Source organism: Cherax quadricarinatus, chromosome 31 (genome assembly GCF_038502225.1).
Source record: "Cherax quadricarinatus isolate ZL_2023a chromosome 31, ASM3850222v1, whole genome shotgun sequence".
NCBI classification, from domain to species: Eukaryota; Metazoa; Arthropoda; class Malacostraca; order Decapoda; family Parastacidae; genus Cherax; species Cherax quadricarinatus.
In genome coordinates, this window is record NC_091322.1 from 20938506 (window position 1) to 20964709 (window position 26204).

General features: G+C 41.7%; 1 protein-coding gene across 3 annotated transcripts in view; it reads right to left on the bottom strand.

Moving 5' to 3' along the window:
* Window positions 1-26204, bottom strand: part of LOC128699059 (uncharacterized) — a 128726-nt gene that overhangs the window by 21102 nt on the left and 81420 nt on the right. For all 3 annotated transcript variants that reach the window (XM_070090242.1, XM_070090243.1, XM_070090241.1), the window contains exon 4: window positions 859-1003. In XM_070090242.1, the coding sequence (XP_069946343.1) occupies window positions 859-1003 (145 nt within the window). The remainder of the gene's footprint in view (window positions 1-858; window positions 1004-26204) is intronic.

Consider the following 26204-nt stretch of genomic DNA (forward strand, 5'->3'; position numbering starts at 1 on the left):
TTCACACCAGTGTCATTCATACCAGTGCCATTCTCACCAGTGTCAGTCACACCAGTGTTATTCACACCAGTGTCACTCACACCAGCTTCACACCAGTGTCACTCACACCAATGCCACTCACACTAATGTCACTCACACCAGTTTCACACCAGTGTCACTCACACCATTGTCACTCACACCAGTGTCACTCACACTAGTATCATTTACATCAGTGTCACTCATACCAATGTCACTCACACCAGTGTCACACCAGTGTGACACCAGTTTCACTCACACCAGTGTCACTCATACCAGTGTCACTCACACCAGTGTCACTCACATCAGTGCCATTCACACCCGTGTCATTCACTCCAGTGTCACTCACTCCAGTGTCACTCCAGTGTCACTCACACCAGTGTCACTCACACCAGTGTCACACCAGTGTCACTCACTCCAGTGTTATTCACACCAGTGTCACTCAAGTGTCACTCACACCAGTGTCACTCCAGTGTCACTCACACCAGTGTCACTCCAGTGTCACTCACACGAGTGTCACTCCAGTGTCACTCACACCAGTGTCACTCACTCCAGTGTTATTCACACCAGTGTCACTCCAGTGTCATTCACACCAGTGTCACTCACTCCAGTGTTATTCACACCAGTGTCACTCCAGTGTCACTCACACCAGTGTCACTCACTCCAGTGTTATTCACACCAGTGTCACTCCAGTGTCATTCACACCAGTGTCACTCCAGTGTCACTCACACCAGTGTCACTCCAGTGTCACTCACACCAGTGTCACTCCAGTGTCACTCTCAGTACTCAGCACCAGGTACATAAACACTGAAAGATACGTAAGAACAACAGTGAAGGACTCACCCTTCTGGTGGTTGTAGCTCCTGGGCCACATTACAGGCATGACTCACTAAAGCATCACTCACATCAGTCAGCTTGAGCGTCACCCACTGTGTGCTGGGTAGTGACATCAACGCTGCTGGGGACACTTCTGCTGGTACACTCACTCCTGTACAAATACACTATTCTGTCAATTGCTGTGTGCACAGAGTATATTACATTTTATCAAGCATTTTTTACACAACTATTGGCATGCTCTCTCGACCAGTGAATTAACAATTCAGATTATAGCAGTTCTGGGGCCCCTTTATTGTCCAGTTTAATCCACCAATTAAGAGAGAGCACGCTTAAAGGCAGACTTTCGCCTACCTGTTTAAACCACTTATTGCTTTGAATGACTCTTGTTTATTTCATAATAATACTGCTAACTTGTTATGATAGCACTGTAAATATTGTAAATAAATAGTGAATTAATACATGGGCAAAGAAATCTACCCCTGCTGTGTTTGTCTTACCCTAATCTTACTCTCTCGATTGCTGTATATTGCTGACGTTTTTACGGCCAGGTGCTACAGGCCTTAAATGCTTCCTATTTCCTAATATGGAATTCTGTCTGGAAGCCTTTGTTTTCTCTGCATTGCGATGCAGTCCAGAGAAAACAATGCAGCTCACTCCACTCAGGTAATTTCTCATTCCTATGAAATCGGTCAAACAGAAGTCGGTGACACTGACTTGGCTGTAGTTATTAAGGTAATTACGTTATATTGAGAATGAGTGATTTGTGATCACTTTACCCAACCTCATCATTAACCTCTGTACAGTCCTCGCAGATAGTGGTGCCATATATATTATGTACATATTTCTTTTTCATATAATTTTTGGTGCTGATTTTCTTAATAGCTAAAATGAAAATCTAATGACTTATATTAGTTTATGCACGCAAGTAGACTGTAACAACTACACCTCTCATTGTGCTCATCGAATGAGAATTTCGATTGGCTGCCAATACTGCAAACTACCTGCCTGCTTGTTTCGTGGTTGGTGCCTGGCATAAGCTGGCACTAGTCACCCAACAATGTCTCTGCTAGGCATACCTTGCTCTCTCTTTCTCTCTCTCTCTCTCTCTCTCTCTCTCTCTCTCTCTCTTCCTCCAGTATTGTTCCTCACAGAGGAAACACCTCCTCACCATTTCTCTGTTTGGGAGAATGCTGTTTTCTTCAACTCATGTTATTTAGACTCTTGTTTTCGGTAGAGTATGTCTCCATTGGTGAGCCAAGACCAGCTTCTCATAATACTGTGCAGCTCAGTTTACAGAGCATTATTTAGACTTAGTGATATTTGATGTTTTCAAAGGTTGTGTGTCGTGAGACACTCTATATCTCCCGTCCCGAGTTCAACTCTCAACCTACATTGTTCTGGCCTCTGCGCACTGTTGTAGTCAGAAATTCGAATTGCTGATCTCAATTTCAATTATATGGGAGTTTTATACCTTTTAGGGAGGATGTGCCATGCAATATGGACAGTATGACAATACATTTACAGAACAGCAATATTGCTCAAAATAGGAGTAAACAGCACAGCGTCAGGCAAGGAATCAAGGAGACCAAAATGACCCTAAGTGGGGACCCGGAGTATACCTGGAGAGGGTTTCGGGAGTCAACACCCCTGCAGCCCAGTCAGTGACCAGGCCTTGGATCAGGGCCTGATCAGCCAGACTGTTACTGTTAGCCACACATAAACCGACATACGAACCACAGCCCAGCTGGTCAGGTACTGACTTTAGGTGCCTGTCCAGAACCTCCCTGGTGCCTTGACATGGTAGAACCTCTCCAGGCAGTACAGGTTCCAAACAAGGCCAATATCATCAAAGTACCACACTTGGCTCTACTCTAAGGATAGCGAGATGCGATATTCTACACCACAAGACGGGCAGCATGCAGCAGCTTCACTCTGGCAGTAGGTACATCTGAGATCATTTATTCCTACGATGACTTGAGTCTGGAACATGTTCGTAGAACATAATGATATCAGCGAAATAAATTCAGTTGATCAACTGAAATTGCTGGCCCACAGATGGCTCCAACTTCATCTTGTTCCCCTACTTGTATGTCTTATAACAATAAAATGGCTCTCAAATGAGCTGCTGTAGGAAACAACTCTTAGCTTGTAAATAAAGTTAGGAACCCTTACCCTAACCTTGTCAAACTGTGTAAAAAAAAAAATCTGACGCTTCTCGCCACAATTTGAACATCTAGATTCTGTAGCTTCACTTTTCTTAAATTTATCAAAGCAATCCTTGGTTGGGTGAGACTCGTGCAAATGCCGCATACTTCTTTAAACTGCCAAACAGCGCTAAGGTGGTTGTACCTCTGGCACCTGAAACACCTTGAAGGTTCTGGGTTGTACATCTTAACCTTGGTATGTCCCCCAGCAACCCAGATCCATTTGTGCTGCGAGACGTCCTCTATGCTGGATCAGGACCTGCCTCATAGGCACGTTGCCGTCCTACTTGGCTTAGAGCCACTCAACTTTCAGAATGTTTTTGTTGCCATTGATTGCATCGAGAGGCTTGTCTATCAGATAGCACATTAGAACGCCTTTTGTTACCGGCTCTGTGGATTTTAGTTCTGTGAGAACAAGTGGTAATTCAAGGTCGTTCACCTTCTACAGTACCCCAGAATTCTTTGTTGCGGGGAGTGAGAATAAACTCTCCTTTTTAAATTTGGGGACACTGATATCTTCAGATCATATTTTCACTCCAGGGAAATTATAGGAGCATACGCGGTGTCATGGTGTCCTCTGTTGATGAGTCTGAATTTGTTGCTTATGGATATTTTAGCTTGACCAGTTAGCGAAGAAACACTATGCCTCCCCTTGGACTTTGAAGATATAACTTCCTGCCAACCTTTGCCATACGGTATTTCTGTGGTAGGGAAGGGTATTTCTTCACACCAATCTCGCTGGCAAGGCTGATTTCACTTGTATCACTGTCCCAAGAGCCCAGGGAGTCCAGCGAGTGGTCTTGAGGGGCGTGGCAAATTAATTTTGGGTGTGATTTATAGGCCCCCAAACCTTGATAGGGAGGGCAGTAAGCTGTATTGGGATGAAATTTATAAGGCATCTAGATATGAAAATGTTGTGATAATGGGAGATTTTAACTTTAGACAAGTTGATTGGAACAATATGACAGGAAATCTTGAGTCTAGTGACTTTCTTGATACGGTTCAGGATTGCTTTTTAGAACAGGTTGTGACAGAACCAACTAGAGGAAACAATCTGCTTGACTTGGTTCTTGCCAACAAAGATTCACTAATTAATAATCTTTAGGTTAATGATGAGCTTGGGGAAAGTGATCACAAATCACTTAGTTTCAATATATCATGGAATTACCCAGATAACTGCAATCAAATCTCTGTCCCAGATTCTCACTTGGCCGACTTCATGGGACTGAAAAATTACCTGGGTGGGCTAAACTGGGATGTCCTGACTATGGGTCAGGTAGGTGATCTTGGTTGCCAATATGACGTTTTCCAGAGCATAGTTCTAGCTGCCCAGACGACTTTTGTTCCGAGTAGGGAAATTAGATCTAACAAAAATGATCCCAAATGGATGAACAATAGATTAAAACATCTCATTGGTCAAAAGAGAGGTATATATAGGCGTATCAAAAGAGGGGATGGGCAGTTAAGAAATCAATATATTAAAGAGAGAAATAAAGAAAGTAATAAGAAAAACAAAGAGATTATGAGGCTAAGGTCGCAAGGGATTCAAAGACTAACCCAAAAGGGTTCTTTCAGGAATACAGAAGTAAGATTAGGGACAAGATTGGCCCACTTAACAGTAACTCTGGTCAGATCACTGACAGTGATAAGGATGTGTGAAATTCTCAATACCTACTTCCTCTCAGTTTTCACCCAGGAAAATACTAGCGATATTCCTGAAATAATAGATTATGTAGAACAGGATAATAAACTATGTACGATTGTGGTAACTAGTGACATGGTCTTCAGAAAAATAGAGAAACTAAAACCTAATAAATCCCCAGGCCCTGATGAACTGTTTGCAAGGGTGTTAAAGGAATGTAAAGAGGAACTTAGCATACCTTTGGCTAATCTTTTTAACATATCACTACAAACTGGCATAGTGCCTGATAAGTGGAAAATGGCAAATGTAATACCTATTTACAAGGCAGGTGACAGGTCCTTGGCCTCGAACTATAGACCAATAAGTCTTACCTCCGTAGTGGGAAAATTTATGGAATCAATAATTGCCGAAGCAATTCGTAGCCATCTTGACAGGCACAGATTGAGTAATGAATCTCAACACGGTTTTACAAAGGGGCGTTCCTGTCTTACGAATTTACTAACTTTTTTCACTAAGGTGTATTAGAGATTTTGCCACCGAAGTGGCTAGTTTATTGTGCACCCCATATCCATCCTGTGGACGGTAGCGCGAGAGCATATGGATACACAAAAGGCCTAGGAACTAGGCCCCAAAGGGTTAACAGGAATACATATGGATTTATATCTACATATCTATAGTTCACTTATCTGTTACAAGCAAATTTAGGAAATTTGCTTAGTATATCTGGTATCTTATTTTCATTAATAAGATATCTTGACATGTCACATAGGTTATTATACTGTCTGTCTCTGTATTCCTCAATAAGTGGACAATTAAGCACATAGTGTTCAAGAGAGTGACCATATGCCTGATCACATAATTTACATTTAGTTTGATCATCATCTGTGTGTCTCCCAAACTGCCAGAAGTACTTGTAACCAAGCCTAAGCCTGGCCACTACAACATCAGTCAGTCTGTTCACATTGCAAGTTGCTCCATAAACATACTTATCTACGTTCATGTTATCATAGTGGGTTATAGATCTACTCAGGCTTCTAACTGCATTCCTATAACAATCATTTTCATTATTTACTTCTCTCCTAATATTATTCCTAATGCTAGACACAGTTATACCAAAGTTATATTCTACGTTCTCCTTCTCGATACTCTTCTTGGCTAACATATCAACTTTATCATGAAGGAGTAATCCAATGTGTGATGGGATCCATAGCAATTGTACATTAATTCCTTTGTCCCTAATTTTTGAGTATCTATACCTGGCTTCCCCAATGAGCATGTTGTTGGAGTCATTATATGAGTCAAGAGCCTTCAGTGATGACATAGAATCAGTAATGATGATAGAGTCAAGCTCAGTGTCATAGGTTAGCTTTAGCGCCATTAGGATTGCAAACAATTCAGTTTGCAGTGTAGACGCCCAGTTGTTAATTCTTATGCCTAACTCAACAAATTTATTATCGTTCTTAACTAGGGAGGTGGCAACAAGAGCAGATGCAGCCCTGCCAGAAGACTCCTGTTTAGATCCATCAGTGTATATAACTTGTGATAACTTGTTACTACCAGCTAGGTGAGAAATTTCTTCTTGAGCAGTTGCTCTAACAAGAGATTTAAGGAAGGGATTACTAGCAATGAGCTTCTTGGGAGGGACTAAGGTGTATGAGGAGGTAGATCATGGTAATGAGTATGATATTGTGTGACTCACGAAATCGTAATGACACGATTGCAAACAAACCATACCCCGGCCGGGATTGAACCCGCGGTCAGAGAGTCTCAAAACTCCATCCCGTCGCTTTAGCCACTAGACCAGCTAGTCACAATAAGATTCGTCCAACTAGGTATATTTCTACACCATAGGAAGGTTAGCACAGGCACCACTGTGACCACAAATGCAAGTTTTTACAGACGAATCTCCAGCTAGCGTGGCCGTGAGGAACTCTAGCTCAAGTCCCTTCACGGCAGTGAAGGGACTTGAGCTAGGTTCAATCCCGGCCGGGGTATGGTTTATGATATTGTGTATATGGACTTCAGTAAGGCTTTCGATAGAGTTCCACATCAGAAGCTATTGGGGAAACTAAAGGCGCACGGAATAGGAGGAGAAATTTTTTCCTGGGTAGAGGCATGGCTGACAAATAGGCAGCAGAGAGCTTGCATAAATGGAGAGATATCAGAATGTGGGCACGTCACAAGCGGTGTTCCTCAGGGGTCAGTGTTGGGCCCGTTGTTGTTCACAATTTACATAAACGACATAGATGAGGGAATAAATAGCGACATAAGCAAATTTGCTGATGACACCAAAATAGGCTGTCCAATTCATTCTAATGAGGAAACTAGAGCACCCCAGGATGATTTGAATAGACTGATACAATGGTCGGAGAAGTGGCAGATGTAGTTTAATACTGACAAATGCAAAGTTCTAAATGTTGGACAGGAAAATAACCATGCTACATATAAACTAAATAATGTAGATTTTAATACTAATGATTGCGAAAAGGATTTGGGAGTTCTGGTTAGCAGTAATCTACAACCAAGAAAACAGTGCATTAGTGTTCGCAATAAAGCTAACATAATTCTTGGCTTCATATCTAGAAGTATAAATAATAGAAGTCCTCAGGTTGTTCTTCAACTCTATATATCCTTGGTTAGGCTTCATTTAGACTATGCTGCTCAGTTCTGGTCACCGTATTACAGAATGGATATAAATGCTCTGGAAAACGAACGTACAGAGGAGGATGACAAAGATGATCCCATGTATCAGAAATCTTCCATATGAGGATAGACTGAGGGCCCTGAATCTGCACTCTCTCGAAAGGCATAGAATTAGGGGGGATATGATCGAGGTGTATAAATGGAAAACAGGAATAAATAAATGGGATGTAAATAGCGTGCTGAAAATTTCCAGCCAAGACAGGACTTGCAGCAATGGTTTCAAGTTGGAAAAATTCAGATTCAGGAATGGTATAGGAAAGCACTGGTTTGGTAATAGAGTTGTGGATGAGTGGAACAAACTCCCGAGTACAGTTATTGAGGCTAAAACGTTGTGTAGTTTTAAAAATAGGTTAGATAAATACATGAGTAGGCATGGGTGGGTGAGAGTTGGACCTGACTAGCTTGTGCTGCTGGGTCTGGTGCCGTGCTCCATCCTTGAGTGGCGGTGACCAGACTGGGTGGGTCATTGGGCTTATCGGGGGGTCATTGGGCTTATCCGGGGGGGTCATTGGGCTTATCCGGGGGGGGGGGGGGACATGGACCTGCTCCGCATGGGTCAGTAGGCCTGTTGCAGTGTTCCTTCTTTCTTATGTTCTTATGTTCAGCAGAACTGCGCCCCACATTGCCAAATCCAAGTCCTCGGTTGAGCCCTTGAAACATCTTGACCTCTTCCTTTCGGAAGTCATATGCTTCCTTGTGCCTGTCTCGGACTGTTTATGTGCGACTCCGTGAGACCTGGAGGTGACGTACAAACAATGCAAGGACACAGAGGGTTTATATAGGTATAGATTGAGGAGCAGAGGATAACATAATCGTTGTAGGCAGTAAGAGTAGTAGTGGTAGCAGCTATGTGATCCCGGGGTTTATTGTTTTAAGAAGAATTCTTTGCTAATAAATAATAAATAAGTAGTAATATCTTTATTTCTTCAAGTACATGTACAAGATATACAGGCGTAGCTGACATCAATGACATACTACTATACAGAAAGCCGCTTGTTATGCAGAGCATTTCGGGAAAATTAGGTCAGTTTTGTCTCAGGATGTGACCCAAGTCCTAATGTTTTCCAGCCGTACCAGGGATTCGATCTCAGAACCTCAGTGTTTGAGCTGAGTGCGCTAGCGATCGAGCTATGGGACACCATACTTTAGAGATGGTGAGTACAACACCAGAATTCCGCCAACCACTTTATGAAATTCATCGACGTCCGACAAGTGATTAAAGAACACAATTTCCTTAGACTTAAATGCCTTGAATCATCATTAATCGCTGTCTCTAAAACAAATAGAATGAAGGCATCTTCACCATCTCTAAAGTATTAGCAAAAATTCTCATCAAAACAAGCCCTTCCGTCACATAGCTGCTACTGCCACCACCACAAGTATTGCAACTACCAATACTATTACCGCCAAAATTAGTACTACTATTACCTACAACGATTATAATATGCTTTGCACCTCACTCACTCTGTTCCCTTATTGTTTGTATTGGTTTGACAATGCTCCTGGAGAGTGCAATGTTGCCACAGTGAATTGTCACAGTAGTTGCATATGGCATGCTACAAGTATGTTATAGATTGTAGATTGATGGACTGAACACATCGACTCCAGGCTGAGGGACTGATTACCTCATACTCCTCCTCTCCTTACGCCTTCCTCTTTGTATTGGACTGATGAAGCCACTGTGTGGCGAAACGTTTCCTGAATAAAGATTCCCATATGCTGCATAAGTGTCTCAATCTTCAACTTGTCGGTTTTTCAAACCATTCATCACAAGTATGTTATATTTTATTCGGTGTATGTCACATTCCCGTTTAGGCTGCCTACTGACCAGTGAACCAGGTGCTAAGGATTTAACGATCAACAGAGGCACCATCGTTATATTAGTACCTTGGTTCACTGGTCATTATAGATAAGTCTGCCAAAGCTGTGAAGCAGTATGGTTCACTTGTGACACACGAATTGGCAGACTTGTCTAGGGCTGCTGGTCATACATGGTGCATTCTCTGGCTCTTGCATTTTGCCTCCTTGGTTCACCATGGTGTACACTTATTCCTACATTACTGTACATATTGTAAATAGTGTACATACTCTAAATACCAGCATGTCTATTTAGTGCAGGAAATACAAGTCATATGCTGCTGTTGAGTTTGGCCAACTCTAGCACCAACGAAGTTGACTCGCCCTAAGACAAACCCGATTCTCCACCTGTTTCACAAAATTACTGGTCTGATTCCCACATTACAAAGGAACCGAAGCCTGCAGTAGCATAGATCTTAGTTTGGTACGCCATATTATTTTCTTCAGCCTTAAATTTGTTGCGAATACTTTCACGAAGCTGAGCGGCAGTAAGAGTTCGTTGATATTCTATTTCAATGGAACAAACAATTCGCCAGCAGCTCTGTAGAGACAGTCTGGGCTAATTTAGTAGAGTATACTCAGACACCACTTGCCTAACACGTGTTGCTGGCATAACCCACTACAAGAAAACGCTGTTTGCAATATATGTAACATGTAGTAACAGCACAGTATCACTTGCATGATACACACAATGCTGAAAGCGATAACAAGGATCACGCACTGCTAAAAGCGATACAAGAGACAATCTGAAAGATATTACGACCAGCTCCGGCTCCTGGTCACGCCCCATCTTGCTAACACAGGTGTAGTATGGCCCACGCGCCTGGTTGTAATAGGAAAGTGGAGCAATCAAAACTCAACAGCAGTACATGACTTGAATTTCCTTCATCAAATAGACAAACTAGTATTTACAATAGGTACACTATTTACAATATGTACAGTATTGTAAGAGTAAGTGAATCAATGAAACAAAATGCATAACCAAAAAAGTAAAATGCAAGAGCCAGTGTACCACCACCTGCAACCTTGAGGACTATAGAATGCTTTGCAGGCATCTTCTCCCATCCATCCTTCCTCGAGTACTCGTAGGGGACGTCTCGCATTGGGCCAGAAGATTAGCTCAAATGGGCTGTAACCTATAGATTCCTGAACAGTTTCTCTCATTATGAACAGCAACAGAGGAAGTGATTCATCCCAGTCTGTATGAAAATGCATGCGAAAGGTTCTCATCATAGCTTTTAAAGTTCAGTGAAATCTTTCCAAGGCGCCCTGTGACTGAGAATGATAGGCTGTCAATAAATAGTTGGTAATTAATACCCAGCCTAGTTAAAGCTTCACTGAATGATTTTGCTGTAAAATTAGTACCCTGGTCACTTTGGGTAGACTTTGGAATTCCAAAATAGGTAATAAATTTAGTATAAGGTTTAAGAATGGCTTAGTATTTATACTATACATTTGGATTGCTTCCCGATATCTAGTAACTTTGTTCATGATTGTGAACAAATACTTGTTACCTTACTTTGCTTTTGGTAATTGTCCCACACAGTCAATAATTAGCTCAGGAAAGGCTTCTCCATCTGCAGGTATGGGATGAAATGGTATGGGTCTAATGGAGTGACCAGGTTTATCTATTTTTTGAAATTGTACTCACCTAGTTGTGGTTGCAGGTTCCACAACTCCTGGCCCCGCCTCTTCATTGGTCGCTACTAAGTCACTTTTCTTGCTCCATGAGCTTTATCATACCTCTTCTTAAAGCTGCCTCCACTACATCACTTCCCAGACTGTTCCGCTGTGATTGAAGAAATACTTCCAGAAATTGAAAGAAATTCGAAATATTTCTTCTGATATGCCAAAAAAAAGTCTAAAATCACTTCTAGTATAGGCCCCCTGCTCAGACAAGACGGATCCTACACAGACGACAACAAAGAAATGAGCGAGATACTGAAATCGCAGTATAACTCAGTGTTCAGCTAGCCACTAACCAGTTTAAAGATAGACAATCCAAACAATTTTTTCATGAATGAGCCTCAAAACCCTGCCAATGTAGGCTAGATTTATGACATAACCCTAAGTCCACTAGAATTTGAGAAAGCCATCGACGACATGCCCATGCACTCTGTGAAGGCTTACTCAGCCCTGTAACAACTTCAGACAGTATTACCAAGGCTGGCTCCTCCTCAGGAAAATTAATGAATATAAAAAGAAATAATAATTCACAAAGATAAACACTTTATTATTTATTAAAACAAACATAAAACAATAAAACATGACAGGTAAATCCTATTTGAAAGAAAAATGAAAAATTAAATGAATAAAATAACATTTGAACTCAACGCTAATAAATATAGGGGTGTCTGGTGTTGGTGACACTGAGTGTTGTTGAAATCGTAGCAGTTGCTGATGATGGGGGGGGGAGGGGTCGCAGGTGTTGGTTACAACCCACCGGTTCATTCTTCACAGTATAGCCGTGAGTATTCTATCCTGATGACAGGAAAGCAGGTTCTTTACCGCTGCAGTGATGAGGGGTTACGTCCTGCAATTTCATACAGGTGCACAGGTAATTAAATCCAAAAAGGGGAAGTCTCAGGACGTTAGTCCATCTCCATCAATTCTACTCGTTGATTGACAGGTGACCCTCTCTGTCATTCAAGCTGGAAAGATAGACATGTTACCCACTGCTTAAGAAATCACTCTCCATGATAAGTACAATACCTAAAAGATGTGGTGATTATTACAACAGTCACCTTAGAGCAAGACTGAAATGACTAAGTTTATTATTGGTCAAAAGTGAAGCTTTCAACCAATAAATCCACTAGAATACAAGGCAGGCATGTACTTACAGTAGTGCTGGGAGCTGTGAGTCTAGTGATTACTGTTTGGACTGGAGCCCCACACGTCACCTTTCGGGGGGGGGAAGAAGGAGGGGAAGGGATAGTGGGAGCTAGACTGACCCTACCTTAACAAGCAGCCGGCAATCAAACTATCACTTTAGGGGTGGGGGAGAAAAGGCGGGAATAGCGGGAGCTCGACTTACCCTACCTTAACAAGTAGCCGGCAATGAAACTATTGTTACTGTATACTCCCTCGCTACTCCTATCTATTGAACTTTTCCCTCACACACTCAGCCCCAGGCCAAGACTCGTGGAACTCGTTGTTCATTAAAAACTGAAAGAAACCCCTCTCACGGGCCCTAAGTATGCTATGGAGAAGGAGCTTAGACACAGGCAAGATTCCAGTCACTAAAAACAACAGATATAGCCCCACTCCATGAAGGTGGCAGCAACGCAGTAGCTAAGAACTATAGACCAATAGCTTTAACGTCCCTCATAATAAAAATCTTTGAAAGAGTTCTAAGAAGCAGGATAGCAAACCACCTGGACTCCCAAAAATTGCACAACCCAGGGCAACATGGTTTCAGAGCAGGTCTCTCCTGCCTTTCGCAACTGCTTGACCACTATGATATGGTCCTAGATGCACTGGAAAACAAACAGAATGCGGATGTAGTATACACAGATTTTGCAAAAGCCTTTGACAAGTGCGACCATGGTGTAATAACATACAAAATTCGTGCTAAAGGGATAACCGGCAAAGGGGCAGATGGATCTTCAACTTTCTAACCAATTGCACACAAAGAGTAGGGGTAAACAGAGTTAAGTCAGATGCTGCCACAGTGAAGAGCTCTGTCCCACAAGGCACAGTACTCGCACCTATCCTGTTCCTTATTCTCATATCAGACATAGACAGAGATGTAAACCACAGCACTGTATCATCTTTTGCAGACGATACTAGGGTCTGCATGAGAATGCCATCCATTGAGGACACGGCAAAGCTCCAAGAAGATATAAACCAAGTTTTCCAATGGGCAACAGAGAACAATATGATGTTCAATGAAGACAAATTCCAACTACTCCGTTATGGAAAACTGGAGGAAATAATAACTAGGACTGAGTATACTACAAACTCCAATCACACAATAGAGCGGAAAAGTAATGTGAAGGACCTGGGTGTGGTAATGTCCGAAAACCTCACCTACAAGGACCACAACCGTGCCACTATCACATCTGCTAGGAAACTGATAGGATGGATAATGAGAACATTCAAGACAAGAGATACTAATCCATTGATGATCCTTTTTAAATCACTTATTCTCTCTAGGCTGGAATACTACTGTACATTAACATCCCCATTCAAGGCAGGTGAAATTGCAGAACTAGAGAATGTACAGAGAACCTTTACTGCACATATAAGTTCCATCAAACACCAAGCACCTGGAAGCACTTGACTTGTACTCACTAGAACGCAGGCGAGAGAGATATATCATAATCTACACCTGGAAGATTCTGGAGGGACTGGTCCCTAATATGCACACAGCAATCACTCCATACGAAAGCAAAAGACTTGGCAGGCAATGCAACATACCCCCAGTGAAAAGTAGGGGCGTCACTGGTACACTAAGAGAAAACTAAATAAGTGTCCGGGGCCCAAGACTGTTCAACAGCCTCCCACCAGCAATAAGGGGCATTACGGGAAGACCCCTGGTTGTCTTCAAGAGGGAACTGGACAGATACCTAAAGACGGTGCCGGATCAGCCGGGCTGTGGTTCGTACGTTGGATTGCATGCGGCCAGCAATAACAGCCTGACATACACGGTGTACAGGGTCATGAACAATTCATTACTGAGACGTTGGAATGCTATTCTTAGATTCGCTAGGCGCCCATATGCTGCAGCAGTTATTTGGTTGATGTGCACTTCAGATGTGCCCGGTGTTATACTCACCCCTTGAGTGAGGTTTGTAGTCTCTTGCCCCCTAGACTGTACTCTGTCTGCGATCTTCTTTGCCCTTCTCCAGTCTTCATGACTTTGCACTTGGTGGGGGTTGAACTCCAGGAGCCACTTTCTGGACCAGGCTTGCAGCCTGTTCAGATCCCTTTGAAAAAGGAGGTTCTACTTCTTCAGGAGGAAAATAGGATGCTGAAGCGAAGCTTCAGCATCCAAGCTGATGGGCGAAGTATGGGATAACATTCTCTCACACAACGACAGTAGAAGATTTAACAACATCCACTACCAGTGGGTCAACCATTGGCGTGACGAGAACCTAGAAGACTTTCATCCCATACCATCAATTGACACAACTACCCTCGAAGACGAACATCCCCTCACCAGACCAATCACGCTCAGAGAAGTGTCCTGGCCCATCAGGCTCCTGGCCCATCAGGCATAAGAGCTAAACAACTAAAGTACCTCCCCCAAAACTGCAAGATGTCTCTGGTGAATATCTACAATGCCATCTTGGCATCGGGTCACTTCCCAGAGGCTTTCAAGACAGCTAAGATGATCTTCATCACCAAACCAAACAAGGACAACTGCAACCCTGAGAACTACAGACCCATCTCCCTACTCGAAGTCACGGGCAAAGTCTTCGAAAGAATAATCTCCAACTGACTCAACTACTACATGGAGTTCAACCACCTATTCTCTGAACATTAAAATGGTATAAAATACCGACAGGTTGTTAGGTAAGACACATAGGTATCTTTATTTCGAAACGTTTCGCCTACACAGTAGGCTTCTTCAGTCGAGTACAGAAAAGTTGATAGAAGCAGAAGATACTTGAAGATGTAATCAGTCCATCACCCTTAAAGTTTTGAGGTGGTCAGTCCCTCAGTCTGGAGAAGAGCATTGTTCCATGGAATGAAACAATATATTGATATTTTCAGCACGTTATTTACATCCCCTTTATTTATTCCAGTTTTCCATTTATACACTTCAGTCATATCCCACCTAATTCTAAGCCTTTCTAGAGAGTGCAGATTCAGGGCCCTCAGTCTATCCTCATAGGGAAGATTTCTGATACATTGGATCAGCTTTGTCATCATCCTCTGCACGTTTTCCAGTGCATTTATATCCATTCTGTAATATGGTGACCAGAACTGTGCAGCATATTCTAAATGAGGCCTAACCAAGGCTGCATTGAGTTGAAGAACAGCCTGAAGACTTCTGTTATTTATACTTCTTGATATGAAGCTAAGGATTCTGTTAGCTTTATTGCGAACACTTATGCACTGTTGTCTTGGTTTCAGATTACTGCTAACCAGAACTCCTAAATCTTTTCCGCAGTCAGTAGTATTAAGATCTACACTATTCAGGTTTATAAGCGGCATGGTTATTGTCCCGTCCAACATTTAGAACTTTGCATTTGTCTGTATTAAACTGCATCTGCCACCTCTGCGACCACTGCATCAGTCTATTCAAATCATAGTGGAGTATACTAATGTCCTCATTAGAATGAATTGGACCGCCTATTTTTGTGTCATCAGCAAATTTGCTTATGTTGCTATATATTCCCTCATTTATGTCGTTTATGTAAATTGTGAACAACAACGGACCCAACACTGACCCTTGCTGAACACCACTTGTGACGTGCCCCCATTCTGATTTCTCCCCATTTATGCAAACACTCTGCTGCCTATTTGTCGATCATGCCTCTACCCAGGAAAAAAATTTCTCCTCCTATTCCGTGTGCCTTAAGTTTCCTCAATACCCTCTGATGTGGAACTCTATCGAGAGCCTTACTGAAGTCCATATACACAATATCATATTCATTACCATACCATGATCTACCTCCTCAAACACCTTAGTGAAAAAAGTTAGTAAATTCGTAAGACAGGAACGCCCCTTAGTAAAATCGTGTTGAGATTCATTTAACAATTTATGCCTTTCAAGATGGCTACGAATTGCCTCGCCAGTTATTGATTCCATAAATAGGAATGTCAGGAAGAGAGTGTGCCTCCCAGGAGCTGGTGTTGGTGACATAGTCAGCATTTTGGATAATATTATGTCAGGTAATGGGAACAAGCCCATTATCTGTCTTAGTGATGGTGGAAATGACATCAGGAAGAGCAGGAGACAGGAATTGCTGGATAAGTACAGGTCAGCCATAGATATAGTCAGGTCTATGGGAGGGATCCCAATCATATGTAGCATCTTGCCTAGAAGGGGAGTGGGCAATGAATGGATGTCTAGAGCAGTTGGTATAAATTGCTGGCTAGACAGGTGTTGCAAACCCTGAATTAATCTGGTTATTTAAACATTTTGTATCTTTAATAATTTGCATATTTTATCATAATTGTTTATTGGAGATATTTCCATTATTAGCTAAGATGAAAGTATCTTACTTTATATTATTATGTGATATAGCTATGTCTTAGGTAGGATGCAACATTCACATTTCATATTTGAGAATTGTGGTTGGCTCGCCACAAGGGAAACATGTTTGGCTAACTATGGGCTCACTGGTTCACCTGCCGGTGACTGCTGTATCACTGTGAGTCACCGTCATCACACCCAATGTTGGGGCTGTGAGGGTTGACCTCACTCAGTCATCAGCTGGTCTCTCATAGACAACACAGTTCACCATCATCTGTGAAGAGAGTCACACCTTGCTTACTGGAGCTAACCTCGGACCCCTATTGAGCTTCCTTCATGATCCTCCAACACTGGTTGGCCTTGTACCAGAGTTCCTTGGATGGAGTGCGGATGGCTGCATCAAGGCGCTCTTGAGTGTCACTGTATCCTCAGGAAGCATTCCAGTGTCTTTAGTGTGAAGAGTTCAAGGAGTTACCCCTCGCATTCAGTTGCATCAACGAACTCATTTCATATTGAGAGTGCCAATATGTGTATGAAGTGTGGAGACTATCGATATGTGTATTAAGTGTTTTGGTGGAGACCATTGCAAATTGGATGAGAGTAGTGGATACTTATGCTCGGATAAACGTAAAGTGCTAGTGAATTTAAACATATTAAGACTCCATGCTCATTGAGATGTATTCTAGAAAAAGGCTGTAATGTTTATGTCAATATCTCAGTGTAAATATCTTATGATTGTTATATTTTATAGCGTTGCCTTTTAAAGAAATAGTATAAAACCCCTCTGCAGTTTATTGAGCAACTCAATAAATATCAGAAAAAACCTAAAAATAATTTCAAATTGAACTCTTGAATGAATTTGTTTTGAGCAGAATATGTTTTCCTATTCCTTGTTGTTTGAAGGGCTTAACAGGCTTTCTTATTGCCCTAAGTGCAACAACAGGTACTGCAAGAAACTTGCAGTCTCATTCGTTGATAACTGGGACAATTTTTTTCGAAAACGTGATATGTATGCAAGGGATGGGGCTCATCTCTCTGGGGCTGGAGTGGTTGCATTAGACAATTCGATTGAGGGGTCATTGATGACTTGTAGGAAATTAAACTGAGAGATTATAGATGGTATGGGTGTTTGTGGAAAACAATCAGGCTGCAGCATTAGGGTTGAAAACAGCAGATGTTACCAGGATACCCCAGGAATATGTTTAAAAGACAATTGTGGAAGTTTAGCATACAAACAAGCAAAGTCATTTAAGTGAACTGTAATAGGACTTAGCTTGTTGATGACTCAACTCTTCTGCAGCCACTGCCAAAAAGTTCTTGGAGTAGTCAATGTAACCACCATTGGGCTGTGTCAAGAGATGGATTGTATAATTATAATTACCCCTATGGGGTGTTATTCAGCATATCTCAGAAACTGACTGCTGAAATTACTACTGTGGGCTCGATGGCCCTCGGATCACTGAGTGTATGGTCATATATCTAGAGAAAAAATAAACTAGCTATCTGCTGTGCAGCTGGGTGACTAGTGTCGTCAATGACTAGACCTGCCTGGGTATTTGTAATGGACCCATGTGTTCACTCAGGTATCAGTGACGTGATTGAAACAAACGTATTCTGAAGAATGTCGCACTGTCTTCCACTCCATTGGGAAATTCGCAACACTCGTTGTTTACACTGTTTATCAAGATTTGTCTATGGTTCACAGTCATATCACTAAAGAAGCTGTTCTCACTGCTCTGTAAATATGCTGTGTTCTTTGAGATTCTTTTATGCACAAAAATGCACGGATCAGTGTTCTTTGTTCGTTATCCTGACATTAATGTTGTCCGTGGCTGGGCTAAAAGCAATATGAGCTATGACGCCTCTCACCAGACCTCGCTTGCCCCCAGCTACAAAGGAAAAGCTGACAGAGCATATTTCCCCTGCTTGGCAATTTTCCACCAGGAAGCAAAGCAGAATGCTTGATTTCGAGAAATGTCTTGATCACTAAGAGTTCATTATAGTCCCACATGTGAATAAAGTGAGGTAGAAGTTCCCTATACCTTTCCTGTACCCTCCCTGTACCTTTCCCTATGAGGATAGACTGAGGGCCCTGAATCTGCGCTCTCTAGAAAGGCATAGAATGAGAGGGAATATTATGGCCCAGGTAATTACGGCCTGTTATCCTGGATGTAAAGGGAGCTTGGAACGACATAAACACAGCTAAAATCTTTGAATTGTATTTTCCTTCACCAAGTATAAACATAAGTATGTACACTATATACACTATGTACAGCAAATAGGTATTAGTGCGCACCACAGTGGTCAAGACAGAGTAGCAGCCAAGAGATAAGAGACAACCGTGATTCAACCATCAGGAGAATGAAAATGACAAGGGTGAAAACGTGAGTGGTAACCACGTCACCTTCACATTTGCCAGATACACATTATGATTGACTGAACCTAGGTACTGATCTGATGATGGGGCCACATTGGATTGTCAGAACCTTAGTGCCTGGTTTGCTGGTTGAGAGATAGCCTATGTGAGAATGTTGACATACTCTGAATAAAGGTTACATACTCTTTGCATGCTACAGGGGATATGACTAAGGTGTATAAATGGAAAACAGGAATATATCAAGGGGGTGTTAATAGTGAGGTAAATGTTTCTAGCCTAGGCAGGACTTGCAGCAATGGTTTTAAGTTGAAAAAATTCAGATTGAGGAAGGATATAGGAGAGTGCTGGTTTGGTAGTAGAGTTGTGGATGAGTGGAACTACTAGGTCAGACGCCGTGCTCCTTCCTTAAGTGCATTTGACTTGACGTGACTAGGTTAGGGCATTTTCTTAAGCCAGTAAAAGACTTGGACCTGCCTCCTATTTGCCAGTAGGCCTGCTGCAGTATTACATCTTATGTTCTTTGGAGTTCTAACTGGTCCTCGTCCAACTGAATTCTCATCAACTTCACATCATCTGCGAACAGAGACACTTCTGAATCTATTCCTTCCGTCATGTCGTTCACACATACCAGAAACAGCACTGGTCCTAGGACTGACCCCTGTGGAACCCCGCTCGTCACAGGCACCCACTGTGACACCTTATCACGTACCATGATTTGCTGATGTCTTCCAGACAGGCATTCCCTGATACAATACAGTGCCTTCCCTGTTATACCTGCCTGGTCCTCCAGCTTATGCACTAATCTCTTGTGTGGAACTGTGTCAAAATCCTTCTTACAGTCCAAATTAATGCAATCTGCCCAAACTTTTCTTTCTTGTCTTACTGAAGTCACCCTGTTACAGAATTCCAGTAGGTTTGTGACACAGTATTTCCTGTCCCTGAAACCTTGCTGGTTGTCATTGATAAGCTCATTCCTTTCTAGGTGCTCCACCACTCTTCTAATAATCTTCTCCATGACTTTGCATACTATACATGTCAGTGACACTGGTCTGTAGTTTAATGATTCGTGTCTGTCTCCTTTTTTAAAAATTGGGACTACATTTGCTGTTTTCCATACCTCAGGCTGTCACCCTGTTTTGATAGATGTGTTGAAGATTGTTGTTAGTAGTACACATACCACCTCTGCTCCCTCTTTCAGGACCCATGGAGAGATGTTATCCGGCGCCATCGCCTTTGAGGTATCTAGCTCACTTAGCAGCCTCTTCACTTCTTCCTAGGTTGTATGTATTGTGTCCAACACTTGATGGTGTACCCCATCTCTCCTTTCTGGAGTCCATTCTGTCTCCTCTGTGAACACTTCTATGAATCTCATGTTAAGCTCTTCACGTGCTTCTCGGTCGTTTCCTGTAATCTCCCTTCCTTCTTTCCTCAGCCTGATCTGACCTGGTCCTTGACTATTGTTTTCCTCCTGGTGTGGCTGCACAGCAACTTGGGTCAGATTTGGCTTTCGCTGCTGTCATTTTCGAAATGTCATTGGGCCTCCCTTCTTACCTGTGCATATTCATTTCTGGCTCTATGACTGCTCTTTTTATTCTCTTGAGTCCTTTGCCTTAACTAATATCTTTAACTTATCTCTTCAGACAGGTGTAGTGTCTGATATGTGGAAGATGGCTAATGTAATTCCTATTTTTAAAGCAGGAGACAAGTCTTTACCGTCAAATTACCGCCTGATAAGCCTGACCTCAGTTGTAAGCAAATTGCTAGAGTCAATCATAGCTGAGTTTATAAGAAGCCATGGTTTAGAAAGACACGTAAGCAAACACTGTGACATATTTATTAGAAAACGTTTCGGTCCTGGGACCTTGATCATAGTGTTTGCTTACGTGACTTTCTAAACCAACTTTTCGGTATTTATTACCAAGATTTATACCATAAGAAGCCATCTGGATAAGCATAGTCTGATTAATGATACTCAGAATGAATTCACGAGAGGCCGTTCTTGTCAAACTAATTTATTAACTTTTTTTCAGTAAAGCTTTTGAGGCTGTCGATCACGATAAAGAATTAGATATTGTTTATTTAGATTTTAGTAAGGCTTTTGATAGAGTACTGCACCAAAGACTGTTAAAGAAAGTGGCAGTTCATGGCACTGAGGGAAAAGTGCTCTCATGGATCGAGTCATGGCTCACTGAAAGGAAGCAGAGACTGTTGATAAATTAGACACATGTGCAACTCTTGGGTATCTTTATTGAGGAAACGTTTCGCCACACAGTGGCTTCATCAGTCCATACAAAGGAGAATCTTGAAGAACAGGAGGAGAATGAGGTAATCAGTCCCTCAACCTTGAGTCGATGTGGTCAGTCCATCAATCTTGAATAGAATACGGCATACGTGCTGAGAAGGAGCTTATAAACCGTTGGCAGGAGAGGTGCAGCAGTCATAGGTCGTGTAACATTTGTTCAATGTTGAAGTAGGTCGTGCCCAAGAATTAGGCAAGCGAAGAATTCCCAAGTATTAAGATCCCAAGAAGTTGCAGTGTCTGACAGGTTTGTAGATGAATGGTTCAGAGAACCGACATGTTGATAAATTAGACACATGTGCAACTCTTGGGTATCTTTATTGAGGAAGCGTTTCGCCACACAGTGGCTTCATCAGTCCATACAAAGGAGAATCTTGAAGAACAGGAGGAGAATGAGGTAATCAGTCCCTCAACCTTGAGTCGATGTGGTCAGTCCATCAATCTTGAATAGAATACGGCATACGTGCTGAGAAGGAGCTTATAAACCGTTGGCAGGAGAGGTGCAGCAGTCATAGGTCGTGTAACATTTGTTCAATGTTGAAGTAGGTCGTGCCCAAGAATTAGGCAAGCGAAGAATTCCCAAGTATTAAGATCCCAAGAAGATGCAGTGTCTGACAGGTTTGTAGATGAATGGTTCAGAGAACCGACATGTTGATAAATTAGACACATGTGCAACTCTTGGTTATCTTTATTGAGGAAACGTTTCGCCACACAGTGGCTTCATCAGTCCATACAAAGGAGAATCTTGAAGAACAGGAGGAGAATGAGGTAATCAGTCCCTCAACCTTGAGTCGATGTGGTCAGTCCATCAATCTTGAATAGAATACGGCATACGTGCTGAGAAGGAGCTTATAAACCGTTGGCAGGAGAGGTGCAGCAGTCATAGGTCGTGTAACATTTGTTCAATGTTGAAGTAGGTCGTGCCCAAGAATTAGGCAAGCGAAGAATTCCCATCTACAAACCTGTCAGACACTGCAACTTCTTGGGATCTTAATACTTGGGAATTCTTCGCTTGCCTAATTCTTGGGCACGACCTACTTCAACATTGAACAAATGTTACATGACCTATGACTGCTGCACCTCTCCTGCCAACGGTTTATAAGCTCCTTCTCAGCACGTATGCCGTATTCTATTCAAGATTGATGGACTGACCACATCGACTCAAGGTTGAGGGACTGATTACCTCATTCTCCTCCTGTTCTTCAAGATTCTCCTTTGTATGGACTGATGAAGCCACTGTGTGGCGAAACGTTTCCTCAATAAAGATACCCAAGAGTTGCACATGTGTCTAATTTATCAACATGTCGGTTCTCTGAACCATTCATCTACAAACCTGTCAGACACTGCAACTTCTTGGGATCTTAATACTTGGGAATTCTTCGCTTGCCTAATTCTTGGGCACGACCTACTTCAACATTGAACAAATGTTACACGACCTATGACTGCTGCACCTCTCCTGCCAACGGTTTATAAGCTCCTTCTCAGCACGTATGCCGTATTCTATTCAAGATTAATGGACTGACCACATCGACTCAAGGTTGAGGGACTGATTACCTCATTCTCCTCCTGTTCTTCAAGATTCTCCTTTGTATGGACTGATGAAGCCACTGTGTGGCGAAACGTTTCCTCAATAAAGATACCCAAGAGTTGCACATGTGTCTAATTTATCAACATGTCGGTTCTCTGAACCATTCATCTACAAGCAGAGACTGTGCATAAATGGGGTTAAATCTGAGTGGGGATCTGTAACGAGTGGCGTTCCACAGGGATCAGTCTTGGGCCCCTTGTTGTTTATAATATATATCAATGATCTTGATGAGGGAATTACAAGTGATATGAGCAAATTCGCCGATGTCACAAAGATAGGTAGGATAAATGATTCAAACGTAGATATCAAGGAACTTCAGGAGGATTTAGAAAAACTCAATACCTGGTAAGAAAAGTGGCAGATGCAGTTCAATGCAGATAAATGCAAGGTTCTGAAGCTCGGGAGTGTCCATAACCCTAGCACTTATAAGTTAAATAATGTAGAACTTAGCCATACAGATTTCGAAAAGGACTTGGGGGTTATAAGAACATAAGAAAGGAGGATCACTGCAGCAGGCCTGTTTGCCCATACTAGGCAGGTCCTTTACAATCCATCCCACTAACAAAACATTTGCTCAACCCAATTTTCAATGCCTTCCAAGAAATAAGCTCTGATAACTCTATCCACTCATTTGTAGGTCCCAATCAAATCCAACCCCTCCCACTCATATTTTTATCCAACCTAAATTTGAAGCTACCTAAAGTCCTAGCCTCAATAACCCAACTAGGTACACTGTTCCACTCATCAACTACCCTATTTCCAAACCAATACTTTCCTATGTCCTTTCTAAATCTAAACTTGTCTAATTTAAATCCATTACTGCGGGTTCTCTCTTGGAGAGACATCCTCAAGACCTTATTAATATCCCCTTTATTAATACCCATCTTCCACTTATCACTTCGATCAGGTCTCCCCTCATTCTTCTTCTAACAAGTGAATGTAATTTAAGAGTCTTCAATCTTTCTTCATAAGGAAGATTTCTAATGCTATGTATTAATTCAGTCATTCTACACTGAATGTTTTCTAACGAATTTATATCCATTCTGTAATATGGAGACCAGAACTGAGCTGCATAATCTAGGTGAGGCCTTTCTAATGATGTATAAAGCTGCAGTATAACCTCTGGACTTCTGTTGCTTACACTTCTTGATATAAATCCCAATAATCTATTTGCCTTATTACGTACGCTTAGGCATTGCTGTCTTGGTTTAAGGTTACTGCTCACCATAACCCCCAAGTCCTTTTCGCAATCTGCATAGCTAAGTTCTACATCATTTAACTTATAAGTACTAGGGTTATGGGCGCTCCCGAGCTTCAGAACCTTGCATTTATCTACATTGAACTGCATCTGCCACTTTCCTGACCAAGAATATAGTTTGTTTAAATCCTCCTGAAGTTCCCTAACATCTACGTTTGAATCAATTATCCTACCTATCTTTGTGTCATCGGCGAATTTGCTCATATCACTAGTAATACCCTCATCAAGGTCATTGATATATATTATAAATAACAACGGGCCTAAGACTGATCCCTGTGGAACGCCACTTGTTACAGATCCCCACTCGGATTTAACCCCATTTATGGACACTGCTTCCTGTCTGTGAGCCATGACTCGATCCACGAGAGCACTTTTTCCCCAATGCCATGAGCTGCCACTTTCTTTAACAGTCTTTGGTGTGGAACTCTATCAAAAGCCTTACTAAAATCTAAGTAAATAATATTAAATTCTTTATCGTGATCAACCGCCTCAAAAGCTTTATTGAAGAAAGTTAATAAATTAGTTAGACAAGAACAGCCTCTCGTGAATCCATGCTGAGTATCATTAATCAAGCTATGCTTATCGAGATGGCTTCTTATAATCTCAGCTATAATTCACTCTAGTAATTTTCCTACAATTGAGGTCAAGCTTATTGGGCGGTAATTTGACGGTAACGACTTGTCCCCTGTTTTAAAAATAGTAATTACATTAGCCATCTTCCACATATCAGACACCACACCTGTTCGAAGAGATAAATTAAATATATTAGTTAATGGTTCACAGAGTTCCATTTTGCATTCCTTAAGAACCCTTGAAAAAACCTCATCAGGACCCGGCGACTTATTTTGCTTAAGTCTGTCTATCTGCTTCGCAACCATTTCACTAGTGACTGCGATGTTACATAATTTATCTTCTTCAGGCTCACTATAAATATTAATTACTGGAATATTGTTAGTGTCTTCCTGTGTAAAAACCGAGAGAAAATAATTATTTAAAATCGAGCACATTTCATTCTCTTTGTCAGTAAGATGCCCATAGTTATTTTTAAGGGGACCTATCTTATCTCTGACTTTTGTTCTATATACCTGGAAAAAACTTTTTGAGTTAGTTTTAGAATCCCTAGCAACTTTAATTTTATAGTCCCTTTTAGCTTTTCTTATCCCCTTTTTAATGTCCCTCTTAATGTCAATATACTGATTTATGAGATGACCCTCACCTCTTTTGATACGCCTATAAATTCCTTTCTTATGCCCAAGTAGATATTTCAGCCTATTATTCATCCATTTTGGGTCATTTCTATTTGATCTAATTTCTTTATACGGGATAAACGTTCTTTGAGCAGCATGTATTGTGTTCAGAAAACTGTCATATTGATAGCTCTCGTCGTTACCCCAGTCAACAGATGATAAGTGTTCTCTAAGCCCATCGTAATCTGCTAAGCGATAATCTGGAACTGTTACTGAGTTATCCCTACTATCATACTTCCATTCAATGCTAAATGTAATCGATTTGTTGTCGCTAGCACCCAGTTCCTCTGAAATTTCTAAATTATTAACAAGGGATTCATTGTTTGCCAGAACTAAGTCAAGCAGGTTATTACCCCTTGTAGGTTCTGTCACAAACTGCTTCAAAAAACAATCCTGAACTACTTCTAAGAAGTCGTATGATTCTAAATTCCCAGTCAAGAAATTCCAATCAATATGACTAAAGTTAAAGTCGCCTAGAATTACTACATTATCGTGTCTTGTGGCCCTAACAATTTCCTCCCACAGTAGTCTCCCCTGGTCTCTAAGTTTGGGGGACGGTATATCACACCTAAAATCAATTTTTTTATGCCCCTCTGAAAATTCTATCCAAACAGATTCTGTATGTGTTACTTGAGACTCAATACCCGTTTTTATGCAACAGTTCAAGCGATCTCGGACATACAATGCCACCCCACCCCCCTTCCCGGTACTTCTATCTACTTGGAACAATTTAAAACCCTGAATGCGACATTCCGCAGGCATGTCCCGACTTTTTGAATTAAACCACGTCTCAGTTTTGGCAAATACATCAATGTTACCTGCACTAGCAACTAGTCTCAACTCGTCCATCTTATTCCTAGCACGACGACTATTTGTGTAATATATATTTAAGGACCCTCCTTTCTCTTTACCCTTCCTGCTCCTTTTTGTTATTCCACTAAACCTATTACTGTCCTTGTCAATTAGTGCCACTGGCTTTCCAGTATCCACCTCATTTTGCCTATTACTAGTTCTCCTAGTACTCGTATTA